The sequence below is a fragment of the Culex pipiens genome, chromosome 3, assembly GCF_016801865.2.
Source record: "Culex pipiens pallens isolate TS chromosome 3, TS_CPP_V2, whole genome shotgun sequence".
NCBI classification, from domain to species: domain Eukaryota; kingdom Metazoa; phylum Arthropoda; class Insecta; order Diptera; family Culicidae; genus Culex; species Culex pipiens.
The window spans coordinates 27,985,800-28,000,192 of NC_068939.1; the positions used below are offsets into that span (position 1 = coordinate 27,985,800).

Consider the following 14,393-nt stretch of genomic DNA (forward strand, 5'->3'; position numbering starts at 1 on the left):
AATGAACTAAAAATACAAACCATGGGCGGCTGATGGGCCAGGTTGACCTGTCCGACGATGGCACCGTACTGCATCGATTGCATCTCACCAGTGCCATAGGGACGTTCACCTGTGTGCGCGTTTTCGGGCCACATGTCAAATCAAATTTTACAGATTCAGGTGAAATTAAAATCGGCAAAATAAATAAAACGATAAAGAGAAAAATTTAAATTAAATGAAAAATAAAACAAACGACAATTTTTGAAGCAGACTTGAATGAAAATGTGTGCGGACACAGATAATGGTGTAATGAAAAAGATGTCGGTGTATGTGTGACGATATGTCTGTATGTGTGTGCACTGACGAACAGTGATGCTCCCCCATATGAATCGTGTGAGTGATGGACGGGCAACATCCCTTCGCCCCTTCTTTTTGGTCGATCGGTTATCTTTTGCAGCCCATCATCGGTCGTCGGAGAGAAAAGAGTTGCGGTTCAGGGGGTGGTCACGCGGCGCAAGGGTTGACGCAAGCTATCTGGGACAGCTTTTAATACCTAGTCACAGACGTTCTCGGTTTGATGGATTTCATTGTTGAGACAGAGATTAGAAATTTATGTTCGTTCAGGTTTCGTTCTGCTTTTGAGCACCGTAAAATTGAGTTTTAAAACTATCCCGCGACTCTTTTCATTCTGAGGACATGAGGTCAAAGAAACTACAACATTCGCGCTACTCACCATCGTATCCACGCATCACGGCCGGTTTGGCGATCGACTGGGTTTCAACCTTGCCCGGTCCGGTAGTCTCTTCGTGCTGCAGGAAGGTGGCCCTTTACGGATGAAAACAAATATGATTAGTATAAATTCAAACTCCACGCAGCAATAACCACTCACTTTGACGGCGCCACACTCTCCTCCACCATGGTCGACCCCTCGTCGCCCTCGATGCCAAAGTGATCCTTGGCTTGCTTCTTCTTCAGGATGATGTCGATGTAGCCGGCAATCAGCTGCACGATCTGCTCGGCCTCCGTCGTCTGCACCGAGTAGTACTGGTCGGCGTAGTCGCCAAAGTCCAGCGTGAACGTGTTCGGCGAAGCGCCCCACCGCCGCACCGTCGTCAGCGGCCACGTCTTCAGGATCTCCTTGGTGTGCTCGTCCAGCCGGAGCACCGAGCTCTTGGTGACGCCGAGCAGCCGCGGAACCAGCTTGTTCTTGCCGGTCATCTTCTCCTTGACCAGGAAGAACGTCACGCCGTACGTGGGCAGCTCGCGGGCCGTCTTGGTGTACAGATACTTGGCGTCCAGGTCGGACAGACCGACGTGCCGGCGGTGCTCGTTGAAGATCTTCTTCTCGATGTTCTTGACGCGCACGTACGAGCCCGGCAGGAACTCGCGGAGGCTGTTGGTAGAAAATGAGGGGTTTAGCCATTTTCTTCACGTGGTTTACGTGGCATAATTTAGTTGTTTAGTAGTTGAGCGAACAACAATTTCGCTGGTGAAAATTGGGTTGACTTTCAGATAACCGCAACGATTCCGGTTCGTAGTCGTACATCAATACCTTGACTTTCGACCTCTTGCGGATATATTTGAAAAATAACCTTTTGAAAGGTAATTTTCTATTGCAAGCATTCAATCTAAGAGGGTTAAATGGATTTAAGAAAAATTAAATAGTATGATTCGCTTTTCGTACATATTACGTGCAATTATGATGCTGTATGCAACAGCGAAAACTTTCCAAATTTTCCTTACAAACAATGAAGCAACCCCATTCAGTCTACCATAGTTTTTTAGCTTCCTCGCCCAATTTGGGTCTTAAAATTAAGCTTATTGTTTACAGCGAAAAAGCTGATTTTTCTGAGAAAAATGACCCTTTGTACGACAACAAAGAGTTTAATAGTAGTTTATGCAACAAGTTGCAAAAAGAGGATTTTTTCAGCACGAGTCGTACATTTATCCAACGAGGTTCACCGAGTTGGATAAATACGAAGAGTGATGATAAAATCAAGTTTTGCAACGAGTTCCATACAACATTTTTTGCAATTCCAAAAAACATACACTGAGTGAAATTTTATGTCAAATTTTCATGTATTTTGTCAATAAATCGTTTAAATCAAAAAATGTTGAAAAGTGTTACTTTTCAAAACAAGTGCTGAAAAGTTCAACTTTTCAGCACCCATTTGAGTGCTGAAAAGTAGAACTTTTCAGCATTTATTTTGAAATATGTTGCTATTCGATTCTGTTATTTTTGGTTCAGAAAAGTAGGCTATTTCGTCGTTCAAGAATGACAGGAAAAGTAAGTAGTTTCACGACGGAATTGCAAAAAATAGATTTTTAAATCAATTTTGAAAAATAAACCTCACGGTCCTTCTTGACAGAAAAGGTCCTACTTGACAGCTCTTTCCAAGGGGTTGATCCATCGAAAAAATGTTGGCTTGTCAACTTTTTTTTTGCATTCAAATTAAAAAAAGTGATCAGAAATGGGTTATTAGCGTGTTTTACATAAGACTTTAGGGCAATATTGAAAATTTGCAAAAAAAAAACCTTTTGATTTTCGTTAACTTGTGTAATTAGTTCGATTTGTTTAAACAAATCAATGAAATCTTTCCTGCAAATTAATCTGTTACTTAGATTTATTTTTTAAATCGGTTCAAAATTTCAAAAGTTTAATAATTTTGGTTAAAAGACTATTCACAAATTATTTTTGTAATACTAAGTAGCATTAGTTGAATCGTTTTGATATCATTTAGCTTTTAAGTTTTAACTTTAATTTTTTTATAGATTTAAAAATCTATAAGATTTAGAGGTGGGCAAAACGGCTCTTTTTTAGGAGCCGCTCATTTTCGTTCGTTCATTAAAAAGAGCCGCTCTTTGGAACGGCTCGTTCGCTCTTTTTCAAAATTTGGATGGAAAGGGTTTTTTAAAAAATCGTGTGTTGTTTCACTTTGGACTTCTATAAATTATTCGATTAACAAAAAATAAAACTGAAAACGAGAAGATGCCCTTGAAAACCATAGGTCTTGGTGGTCTCTATCTCAAGATTTCTACTCGAACCTAAACACTGGAGTAATTGAATGGCATCCAAACTTAAATCTAGGATGCTGGAGAAAATGTAATTAATTTTAAAATTGCGCTCATTTCAGCAAGAATTGAACTAATGCAGATATTTTATTTGAAAAAAATATTCAATGAACTCTTTTCTATAAATGCTGAAGTTTAATCGGACAAAAGAATATTTTTTCCAAAATCTCTAAACTATTCAGTAGATTTTTGGTAATATTTTACGAATTAAGTAATTTGAAATGCTCAAATTTGTATTGTTGTGTTTAGAAAATCATTAACTTTTGGGATTATGTAATTTTTATAAGCATTGAATTACTTGAAATTGCAAAAAGACCGGAGTTTAAAAAGAACCGCGGTTCTTTTTTGGTGAGCCACGGTTGAGCGGCTCGCTTTTTTTGCCCACCTCTAAGATTGAAGAACATTAGATTTGCATTAATTTTCCTATTCATTTCATACATTCTAGACCTGATTATTTGAAATCCTCACCATGATTTCAAATCAGACAATCGAATCACGAAACAATATTTCTGGAGTTTTTTTTCTTTGAAAAGGTCCTATAAACCAAATTTTTATTTTTTGCTTTTAGGGTGCTTTTGAATACCCCTGACTCAAGGCGGTAAACACACCCAAAAAGCAAAAATTGAAAATTTGGTTTATAGGACCTCTTAAAAAAAAACTCCAGATTTGTGTCATATTTTCAAGTTGAAAATTTACCTCATAAATGCTCCAAAATCAGCTACCCCGTGCAGAAAGTTGTATGTTGGGAAACACTTCCTTATATTTCAGGAAAACTTGCTCTGACATCAAAACAAGATTTTTAAATTTGAAAATAAAAAGTCTAAGTTTTCTACTATGAATAAAAAAACAGAATGTTTTAAACATATGGCTAGGTCCCAAAAACCTTGTTTTAATTTCAAAACTACTTCAATTTCAAAACTACTTGATGTACAAAAATTGAAAGCAGAGAAGTAAAACAAACGTCAATTTAATTTTGCAAATTAAAGTTCTTACATTCCTTTTATTCAATAAAAAAAATAAAATGCTCGGAAAACTTATAAAAAATCCCAAATTTCAAAAAAGTAACAAAAAACTATGAAACTCCTTAAAATCTTGTCATGTACCTCAACTCAACAATTTTTTAAATTGTTGAAAAATATTGAAATGGCCGAGAGCCAACATCTCAGAAAAGTCCACAAAATCAAAAATTTTGTTATAGTATTGTAGGAGAGAGTGGGGAGTCTTATTCCCCTTTTCGGTATCGCACATAACTCTGTCAATTTCTCACAAAACTATGAACTATTTAGCATGAGTTGAATGCTTAAACATTCAACAATGTTTGAGTGATAAGAGTATTTCATCAGATGAACTCTTCGAATCATGCCAAGTGTTTTTACAAAATATTTTAAACCGGCATTTTCAAAATGTTATGGGTAACTTGATCCTCCTTTCAACATTTTGAAGAAATTTTAAGCAAAATGTTTCTTATTCATCCATCTTGATTTTTTATATGTTACAGCAATTTTACATAAAACCTGTACTTTTGTGTTCAAAATATAACAAGTTTGGTATTGAGCTTTATTTTTACAAAACATTTGAAAAATGCTTCAAACTGCAGTAAGTTATGTACAACTATACTAAAGGAAACTATGTACGAAAACCCAGCTCAATTAATTAAGCTTGAGGCTGATTCCAGTGACTGTAAAAATGCAGCAATCAAGTCTCCCTAAGTGCACTATTTTAAACAATTGATTGTAAAAATAGTATGACGATAAATTTAACGTCAAGTGCGTATGGGTTTTGGAGTTAATAAGTTGATCAAACAATTCGTGCGCAAAAAATATATTTTGAATAAATTTTCAGTGTTTTCTATACCCTTGGAGGTTTTTTGCAGCACTTTTAAAAAATTTTTTGTAACTCAATCTAAACATTTTTTAATTTATTGTTTGTTTTTTTATAATGAGTTTTAGTCAATTTCGCACAACTTTCAAGAATAAACCTAATTTTCTAACCCACATGCTGACGAGATACAGGCTTGAGATCAAGTGTCCCCGGGGATCAAGTCTCCCCACTCTCCCCTAATGATCGGACTTAAATTTCCTGAAATTTCAACGATTTTTCCGAAATGTTGGTTCCAAACAAAAATAAACATCAAATGTTTCCAAATTCCCAAAAATCACGGCTTAAATAAAAAGTAACAATTTTTCTACAAATTTGTTAGAAATAGTTTATGTCAGCTATGCTTCCGTCTTCCGAGAATTCTTGATGACAAATGAAAAACCAGCTCGATCGGCAACACTGGTTGCTGCGATCGACACACCCAACGCGACACCCCTCGTCGCCGCCTGCGATGACAGCAAGGAACGATCGAGAAGGTGGGAATTGGCGCGCAACGGAAGCGCGCGCAAAACGAGCAGAAGGAGGAGAGAAAGAGAGAGAGAAGTGGAGATTTTTCACTCCAGTTCGCGACGCGTTCAAGTAAAGACGTGTTTTGTACATAGTGATCAGAATAAAAGTTTTTGTTAGGAAAGAGAATTCCGCAAAGTGTTTTGATCACCCGGAGAAAATCCCTAATACAGTCCACCCGAAGATCCAGTTGGGAGATTTGGCCCCAACATTTGGCCCTTACGAACCGGATAGACAGTGCCTATCGGTAAGTTCGTCGGAATCGGAGAATTCCGGAGTGTCGCGAGGAGTGAAGTGTCCGGAAGTCGCTAATCCCGGAGGGCGTTTCACGTGGCCCAGACAGCGTGAAAGTGACGCGGTTGTGTGGAGGTTCCAGCAACGCGCGAGACAGTGCACCGGAAGAGGTCGGATTGGCCGCCGGTAGTGCGAAGTGCCGACAGTGGTCGCGATTGGCCACCGAAGCAGAACATTGCGTGGACGGTAGCGTTGCTACTCGAGCAGAAAAGTGCGTGGAAGGTGGTCCGAAAAAACCACTGGAGCAAAAAGTGAAAAGTGTTCGGTGAAAAGAGCGTGGGCCGCCATCTTGAAAACGCCAGCAAGAGAGTGTTCGGCGAGAAGAGAGCGTGCGCCGCCATCTTGGAATCCGAAGAGAAAAGTGAAAAGTGAGCTGCATCCCGGCGGATGTGGCGTAGTTTCCTGGGGTTGAACACCGAGCCGAAAGTAGAACCGGAAGAAGGCGAGGAATCTGAGCAAGAAGCCAGTGTTCAGAAGAAACCGGAACCGGAAGACCGTAAGCCCGTGGTGGTTCAACTTCCGCTGACTCCGAAGCAACGGCACACGGAGAGCAAGCGGAAAATGGCGGACGAAGAAGTGCAGGCGTTGCTGAACAGGCGCGGACATGTGAAGGGCAAGTTGACGCGGGTCAGGACTGTCCTCGGCCAGCCTGGAATCCCAGCATCGCGGATCGTAGTCTGCAAGGCGAACGCTGAAAAGTACTACGGTGAGTACAACAGCCTTAACAACAATATTATGGACGCAAGGTTGTCGGAAGAGCAGAGGACCGAGAACGCCGAACGGTTCTTGGACTTCGAGCAGCTCTACGACGAGGTGCTGGAGAAGATCGTTGAGCTCACAGCACCACCGAATCGTGCCCAAGCGGTCGTCCCTGCCGGACAGGCTGGTCAGCAGGTGATTGTCCAGCAGACGCCCTTGCGTGCACCGATTCCAACGTTTGACGGCCAGTACGAGAACTGGCCGAAGTTCAAGTCGATGTTCCTGGAGCTGATGAAGAACTCGCCAGACTCGGACGCCATCAAGCTGCACTACTTGGACAAGTCCCTGGTGGGTGCGGCGACGGGCATGATCGACACGAAGACGCTTCAGGACAACAATTATGCGCACGCGTGGGAGATCCTCGAGGACCGGTACGAGAACCGACGCCTGATCATCGACATCCACATCAACGGGATCTTGCAGCTAAAAAGGATGGCGAAGAAGTCATCAAAGGAACTGCGAGAGCTGTACGAGGAGTGTTCGAGACACGTTGAGAACTTACGGTACCACAAGCAGGAGCTGCTGGGTGTATCGGAGTTGTTCGTCGTCAACATTCTGTCGTCTTGCTTGGATCGTGAGACACGCGAGCAGTGGGAAGCTACCGTCAAGAAGGGTGAACTCCCGAAGTATGCGCAGACGATCGAATTCTTGAAGCAGCGGTGCGCCATCCTGGAACGGTGCGAGTTAGCTGCCCCTGCGTCGTATGCGGTCCGGTCGGCAGTTCCCAAGGCGGTGCAGTCCTCGAAGCCATCGGCGAAGATCACCTCGGCAGCCGCGACATCCAACGAGGCCGAGTGCGATCTGTGTGACGGGTCTCACGCGAACTACAAGTGTGGCTCGTTCCGCGGCATGAGTGTTGCGGAGAGATGGTCGAAGGTGCGTGACGCGAGGCTGTGCTACAACTGCTTGCGCAAGGGTCACCGAGTTGGACAGTGTCCGTCGGATCGATCCTGTAAGTGCGGTGAGAAGCACCACAGCTTGTTGCACCAGGAGAAGAACCAGCAGCAAACCAAGCCGAAGCCAGAAGCGGCTCCGGTATCAGCGAAGGCGCCGTCGGCAGTGTCATCCGCCAGCGTGAAGGCTGGTCCCAGCGACACGGGTGCGCCGGAAGTGAACGACGACAACGAGCAGCAGGCAACCTCGTGCTTCAGCAGTGGAGCGCTGAAGTCACCGCAGCAGGTTCTGCTGCAGACAGCGATCATCAACGTTACGGACAAGGCCGGCAGGTTCCATCCGTGTCGAACGTTGTTGGATTCCGGTTCCCAGGCGCACATTTTGTCGGAGGCGATGGCACGAACCCTCGGTCTAACATTCGAAAAGTGCAACGTGACGGTCGTTGGAGCCAACGCAGTGAAGACGCAAGCAAAGAAGGGAGTCAACCTTACCTTCTCGTCGAGGTACTATGAGTTCCAAGACAACATCTCGTGCCTGATTTCGGACAAGCCAACGGGACGGATACCGTCGGCAAGAATCGAGACAGCTGCTTGGCACATCCCAAGTGACGTGTTCCTGGCAGACCCGAAGTTCAGCGAGCCGCACGAGATCGACCTGGTCATGGCGTCGAACTACGTGTGGGACTTGCTGCGAACGGATCGAGTGAAACTGGCGAACGGCACCGTGACTCTGCGTGAAACCGATCTGGGCTGGATCGTGACCGGCGTGTACGACCCGTTCCAGCAGCTGAGTTGCCAAGTCGTCCACTCGAACATTACGCTGAAGGATCAGCTGAACAACGCCATCGAGAAGTTCTGGCTGGTTGAAGAACTAGCAGACAAGCAACTTCAAACCAACGAAGAACAGGAAGTGGAAGAGCACTTTCGTGACACCCACGGCCGTGACGGAAGTGGTCGCTTCGTCGTCCAGTTGCCGTTCAAGGACGAGGTTCTTGAGCTGGGCGACAACCGAGTCCAGGCGTTGAGGAGATTCAACCTGCTGGAGCGCCGTCTGTTGCGCAACCCGGAACTCCGAGAGCAGTACACGGCGTTCGTCGAGGAGTACGAGGTGCTGGGTCACTGCAAGGAGATTTCTGAGCATCAAGATTCACCAGAAGTGCGTAAGTACTACCTGCCGCACCACGCTGTGCTCAAACCGTCAAGTTCGTCCACGAAGCTGCGGGTGGTTTTCGACGCCAGCGCCAAGGCCGGCAAGTACTCCCTGAACGATGTGTTGAAGGTGGGACCGACCGTCCAGAATGACCTGTTCTCCATCGTTCTGCGGTTCCGTCGCCATCCGGTCGCATTCACCGCCGACGTGGTGAAGATGTATCGGCAGGTGCGTGTGCATCCGAGCGATACGCCGTACCAGCGAATCTTCTGGAGGAAGGACCCGAACGAGCGCTTGCGAGTGCTTGAGCTGAACACCGTGACCTACGGAACGGCGAGCGCCCCGTTCCTCGCAACGCGGTGTCTGGTGGAGCAGGCGGAGTCGGCGAAAGGCCGGTTCCCAGCAGCCGCCAAGATCGTGATCGAGGACATGTATGTCGACGACATGCTGTCCGGAGCCAGCAACGAGAAGGAAGCAGTGAAACTTGTGCTGGAAGTGAAGAAGATCCTGAAAGAGGGAGGTTTCCCAGTGAAAAAGTGGTGCTCTAACTCAGAGCAAGTGCTAAAGTGTGTGCCTGAAGAAGATCGGGAGAAGCCGAAACCGATCGAAGAATATAGTGCGAACGAAGCCATTAAGGCTCTGGGTGTCCTGTGGGACCCACGCGAGGATGAGTTTCGTTTTGTGAACTGTTTGGAAGAGTGCGACGACAAACCAGTTTCGAAGGCGAAAGTGTTTTCGGACATCCTGAAAGTGTTTGACCCGCTGGGCTTCGTAGCCCCAGTCATCGTGCTGGCCAAAGTGTTTATGCAGAAGTTGTGGGCCAGCAAGATGGACTGGGCTACCGAACTAAACGAAGAGCTTTTGTGTGAGTGGTTCGAGATTCGAGAGTCTCTAACAGCGCTGAACGACATTCGTGTGCCACGATGCGTCGTGGTGCCCAACACGGTTCTGCACGAGCTGCACGGGTTCGCTGACGCGTCGACCGTTGCCTACGGGGCCAACGTCTACCTGCGCTGTATCCGCGGGAATGGGTCGGCCGAGGCCAACCTGTTGTGCGCGAAATCCCGAGTGGCTCCACTGAAGAAGCTGTCCGTGCCGAACCTGGAGCTGTGTGCAGCGCTGTTGCTTGCGCGGCTCGTCGTGAAGGTCATCGAAACGCTGGATCTGAAGCTGTCCGCAATCGAGCTGTATTCGGACAGCCAGATTGTGCTCGCATGGCTGAAGAAGGATCCGAATCTCCTGGAGACCTTCGTGCGTAACCGCGTCATCCAGATCTTCAACCTCACAGGTAAGTTCCGATGGAATTACGTGAGGTCAGCCGACAATCCGGCAGACATCGTCTCTCGAGGGATGAGTCCCAAACTCTTGAGTCGGTGTCCGAAGTGGTGGAAGAGTCTTCTACCGCTGACGAGCGCTGCCTATGTTCCTGAAGAACCCCCCGAACTCGAGGACGACGAGCTGCCAGGGCTGGTAGCCATCGTCTACAAAGTCACCGTCTTCGAGGAGATGCCGGTGTTTAAACGGTTCGGCGAGTTCCGGAAACTCCAGCGCGTGATCTGCTACGTGCGCAGATTCGTCCAGAACTGCAGGAACAAGAAGTCTGGACAACCAAGGACGACGTGCGCCTACGTGACAGTTCCTGAAACGAGAGCGGCGTTACAGTCCATCATTTGGTCGATTCAAATGGCAGCCTTACCAGATGAGTTTTATCTAGCGAAGACCGCACAAACATCCAGCCAGCTCGCGAGCCTGGCACCAATCGTCGACGAGGACGGTCTGCTGAGAGTCGGCGGACGTCTGGAACATTCGAGCCTCCCGTACGAGGCTAAGCATCCCGTGATCCTGCCCCGTCATCACGTGACTACGTTGCTGGTCCGAGCGCTGCATGTGGAGAACCTGCATGTCGGCCCCTCCGGACTCCTGGCCATCGTTCGACAGCAGTACTGGCCGCTGAAGGCGCGCAACGTAGTTCGCGACGTGACTCGCAAGTGCCTGCAGTGCTTTAAGGCCAACCCACGCAGGATTGAACAGTTCATGGGACAGCTTCCAGCGGAACGAGTGAACGTTGCAGCCCCCTTCGAGTACACCGGCGTGGACTACGCTGGACCTGTGACGGTGAAACAAGGCAAGTACAGACCTAAACTTACCAAAGCCTACATCGCCGTGTTCGTCTGTCTGGTCACCAAGAACATCCACCTGGAATTGGTGTCAGACTTGACAACCGAGGCCTTCTTGGCCGCCCTAGATCGCTTCGTCAACCGACGAGGCATGGTGCGCAAGATCTTCTCCGACAACGCGACGAATTTCGTCGGGGCGTCACGATCTTTGCGCGAAATGCACGAGCTCTTCAAGCAGGACCTTCTGAAGCGCGGAATCCAGGATTTGCTCGTGCCCAAGGCAATCGAGTGGAGCTTCATCCCGCCCAGGGCTCCCAACTTCGGCGGATTGTGGGAGGCGGGCGTGAAGAGCGTCAAGACACACCTGAAACGAACGCTGCAGAATGCGGTGCTTACCTTCGAAGAATTTGCTACCATCTTGACGCACGTTGAAGCGGTCTTGAACTCTCGGCCGCTCTTCAGCTTGTCGGACAGCCCCGGAGATCCCCTTCCGATAACTCCGGCGCATCTTCAACTCGGCAGGCCGCTGCGTCCTGTCGCCAAGCCCTCCCGTAGCGGTGTCGCGGACAACCGTCTGAACCGCTGGGAGTACCTGGACAAGCTTCGTGAGGACTTCTGGGGCCGCTGGTCCAGAGAGTACCTAACAAGTCTGCAGAACCGTGCGAAGTGGACCAAGAAATCGCACAATCTGCAGCCCGGAATGCTGGTCCTCCTCGTCGAGGACAACCTTCCGTCGCAGACCTGGAAGGTCGGCATCATCGTCGAGACTTACCCCGGAATGGACGCGCTGGTGCGTGTCGTGGACGTGAAAACCGGTTCTGGAGCAGTCTTCAAGCGGTCGGTATCCAAACTGGCACCCTTGCCGACCGTGGACAACGACCGGCTTCTGGAGCGCTTCGGTGCTTCAGATTAGCTGGAATGCAGCCGCGGGGGAGAATGTCAGCTATGCTTCCGTCTTCCGAGAATTCTTGATGACAAATGAAAAACCAGCTCGATCGGCAACACTGGTTGCTGCGATCGACACACCCAACGCGACACCCCTCGTCGCCGCCTGCGATGACAGCAAGGAACGATCGAGAAGGTGGGAATTGGCGCGCAACGGAAGCGCGCGCAAAACGAGCAGAAGGAGGAGAGAAAGAGAGAGAGAAGTGGAGATTTTTCACTCCAGTTCGCGACGCGTTCAAGTAAAGACGTGTTTTGTACATAGTGATCAGAATAAAAGTTTTTGTTAGGAAAGAGAATTCCGCAAAGTGTTTTGATCACCCGGAGAAAATCCCTAATACAGTCCACCCGAAGATCCAGTTGGGAGATTTGGCCCCAACAGTTTATTTTTCGTAAAAATATATTTTCATAAAAGGCTGAAAAATTAACAAAAAAAAATTAATTCGTTTTCCAATCCAAACCAATTATTATTTATAAAATTATGTATTAAAACAATACATACCATTTATTAATGTTTTCGAAAAAATAGCTAACTAACTTTCTTTTTAAACATTTAAGAATATGTTGAAAACTGAGAACGAGTGAGAAAGTAATTGCAGGAGGATTTGTTAAATTTTTAGAGTGATTTACAAAATACAATACAAAAATATAAAATAAAATTTTAATTCGTCTTTTGCATAACTAGCATTTCAGCTTGTTGTAATTTTTGTGGGTAAAAATTATCAGTAAAAGTGAAAATTAATCAATCTTAAAATGAAGAAAATATTTCGGAATGGGATTGAAAAATATATGTAGTAAAAACAATTTGTACTCACTCCAAAAATCCCGGCTTGTGCTTGCTCTCGTTGTAGTCGCCAAACTGAATCTGCACCTGGATGCCGGCAAACTCGCACGCCTTCTCCTGCGTAACCGGATGCGTCCCGTCCAGGATGGCATCCCGGGCCTGCACGTACAGCAGATTCAGCTGCACGGGATCGCGCGAGTCGATGTTCTGGTCGGAGTAGAAGAACTTTCGCCTCAGCAGCACCGTTTCCGACTCGTCGATGCCCTGCTCGCGCAGGGTTTTTCCCACGTCGACCCAGTTGATTTCGTCGTCGGTGCGGAGCTTCTTGCGCAGCGATTCCATCTTGGAGTCACGCTCCTTCTCGGCGACCTTCCGGCGCAGGGTCAGGGTGCCCATGTTGGACTTGTTGTCGGGGAGATTTTCGTTCTGGGATTCGGGGTCTTCGCGGACGAGGCCGTACTCTTCGTGGTTTGTGATGCCGATCTTGGTGCAGATGACGACCATGAGCTGGGACACGGGCTGGGAATCGTCCACGAGGATGGTTTTGATGGCACCGTCGAGCATTCGGACGCGCAGATTGCGGTGCTTCCTTCGGTACTCCAGCATGTCCAGATTGCGGAGTAGGTAGTAGCCCAGGTTGCGGGCCGGCTCGAGCCAGACGCCCTGCCGGGTGTCCTCATCGGCCAGGAAGAGGCCAAATTCCTGCGCCTGGCCCTGGACCGCTTCGGCGAATTTGTCCTTGATGATGCGACAGGCGTCGAAGACGGTCGTGTTCGGGTCAAACTGGATCGTCTTTGTGACCCGGCCACCCTCCAGGCTGATCCGGAGCGAAAGGGCCGACATTTTCTGCTGCTGCTGGCGGCAACGGCACGCGACGGCTGCGGTTCGTGAGTGACACTGCAAAAAGGGGCGAGACAAGGGAAGAAATTAGATTACGACTCGTCGTTGTTGTCGGGGCAAAAATCGATAAATTTAAATGTGGATTTTGCTTTCACAATGCGGTGTGTGCTTTTTTTTCAACGCTCTAATTTCAACACGAAGCAGGTCCTAATGACAACGCCCAGGCCGAGCCACGAGGAGGAGGGGGAGGACATCATGAATGATGGGCGAGCGTGAAAATGAATGTTGAGTTCTTCCGCCTTCTCCCACTCTTTTCAGTTGAAGGGAAAACTTTCCCATAAATTGTGTTTTTGCCGGTCGTCCTCGTCATCCGGTGAGAGATGAGGGGTAATGAGCGGAATTCCAGGCAAGAAGCCGCGGTGCCGCAGCAGCAGTTAAAGTTGAGCGGATTCCGGAAAATTTTCCCCCCTCGGACGATGGCGAAGCCGCGGTAATTTTATATCCTTGAAGGATTTTTGAGATTATTGGGGTTGGGGGGCAGGTGGCACCTGCTCATGCTGGGGAACTTGTGGGTAGGAAGTAAAAGCGATTTGGCAAACGGTGAAATAAATTAATCTAAATTCATTTAGCGTGATCGAAGAAGTTGTTGAACATCGTTGAAAAAATGGAAGCGGAAATGCTTCAGACCAAGCTTGCGGGAAGTTGTTGGTCAATAGTGACATCGTGTTATAATTTATATTTTTTCTTTTACTACAAATATACTTTTTTTATTGTTTTGGATTTTTTTTTATTATTATTTAAGGTTAAATTACCTTGTCAATTTTTTTTTTCAAATAACCCAAAACCAAATCATTCAATTTTGAAGAAAATTCTTGTTTTCTTTTAAAACCACAAATACACTCTTGCCGGAAAAAAAAAGTTATACAAAAACAAATATGTACACCTTTTTCACGCTGAACCAATATTAACACACTTCTATTGATCTGTTTTCACTTCTTTATGTTTGCTGCTTGGAGCAAAAAATAGAAGAGGGTGAATGAAAAGCGCTCGTCAATCGATTTGAACCCCTCCGGATTAGGACGAGTCCTTCGGATGGTGCCATATGTTGTACGGCATTGTTGGCTTACTTTCCGTCACAATTCCGTAACATGGAAAAAGCCCTTCTTCTGTGGATTATC

General features: G+C 47.0%; 1 protein-coding gene across 6 annotated transcripts in view; it reads right to left on the minus strand.

Moving 5' to 3' along the window:
- Positions 1–14,393, minus strand: part of LOC120425745 (talin-2) — a 105,549-nt gene that overhangs the window by 25,623 nt on the left and 65,533 nt on the right. For all 6 annotated transcript variants that reach the window (XM_039590390.2, XM_039590372.2, XM_039590363.2 and 3 more), the window contains 4 exons: positions 12,407–13,272; positions 869–1,372; positions 713–804; positions 21–109 (listed from right to left, as the gene is read on the minus strand). In XM_039590390.2, coding sequence (XP_039446324.1) covers positions 21–109; positions 713–804; positions 869–1,372; positions 12,407–13,218 — 1,497 coding nt within the window. In that variant the 5' untranslated portion in view covers positions 13,219–13,272. The remainder of the gene's footprint in view (positions 1–20; positions 110–712; positions 805–868; positions 1,373–12,406; positions 13,273–14,393) is intronic.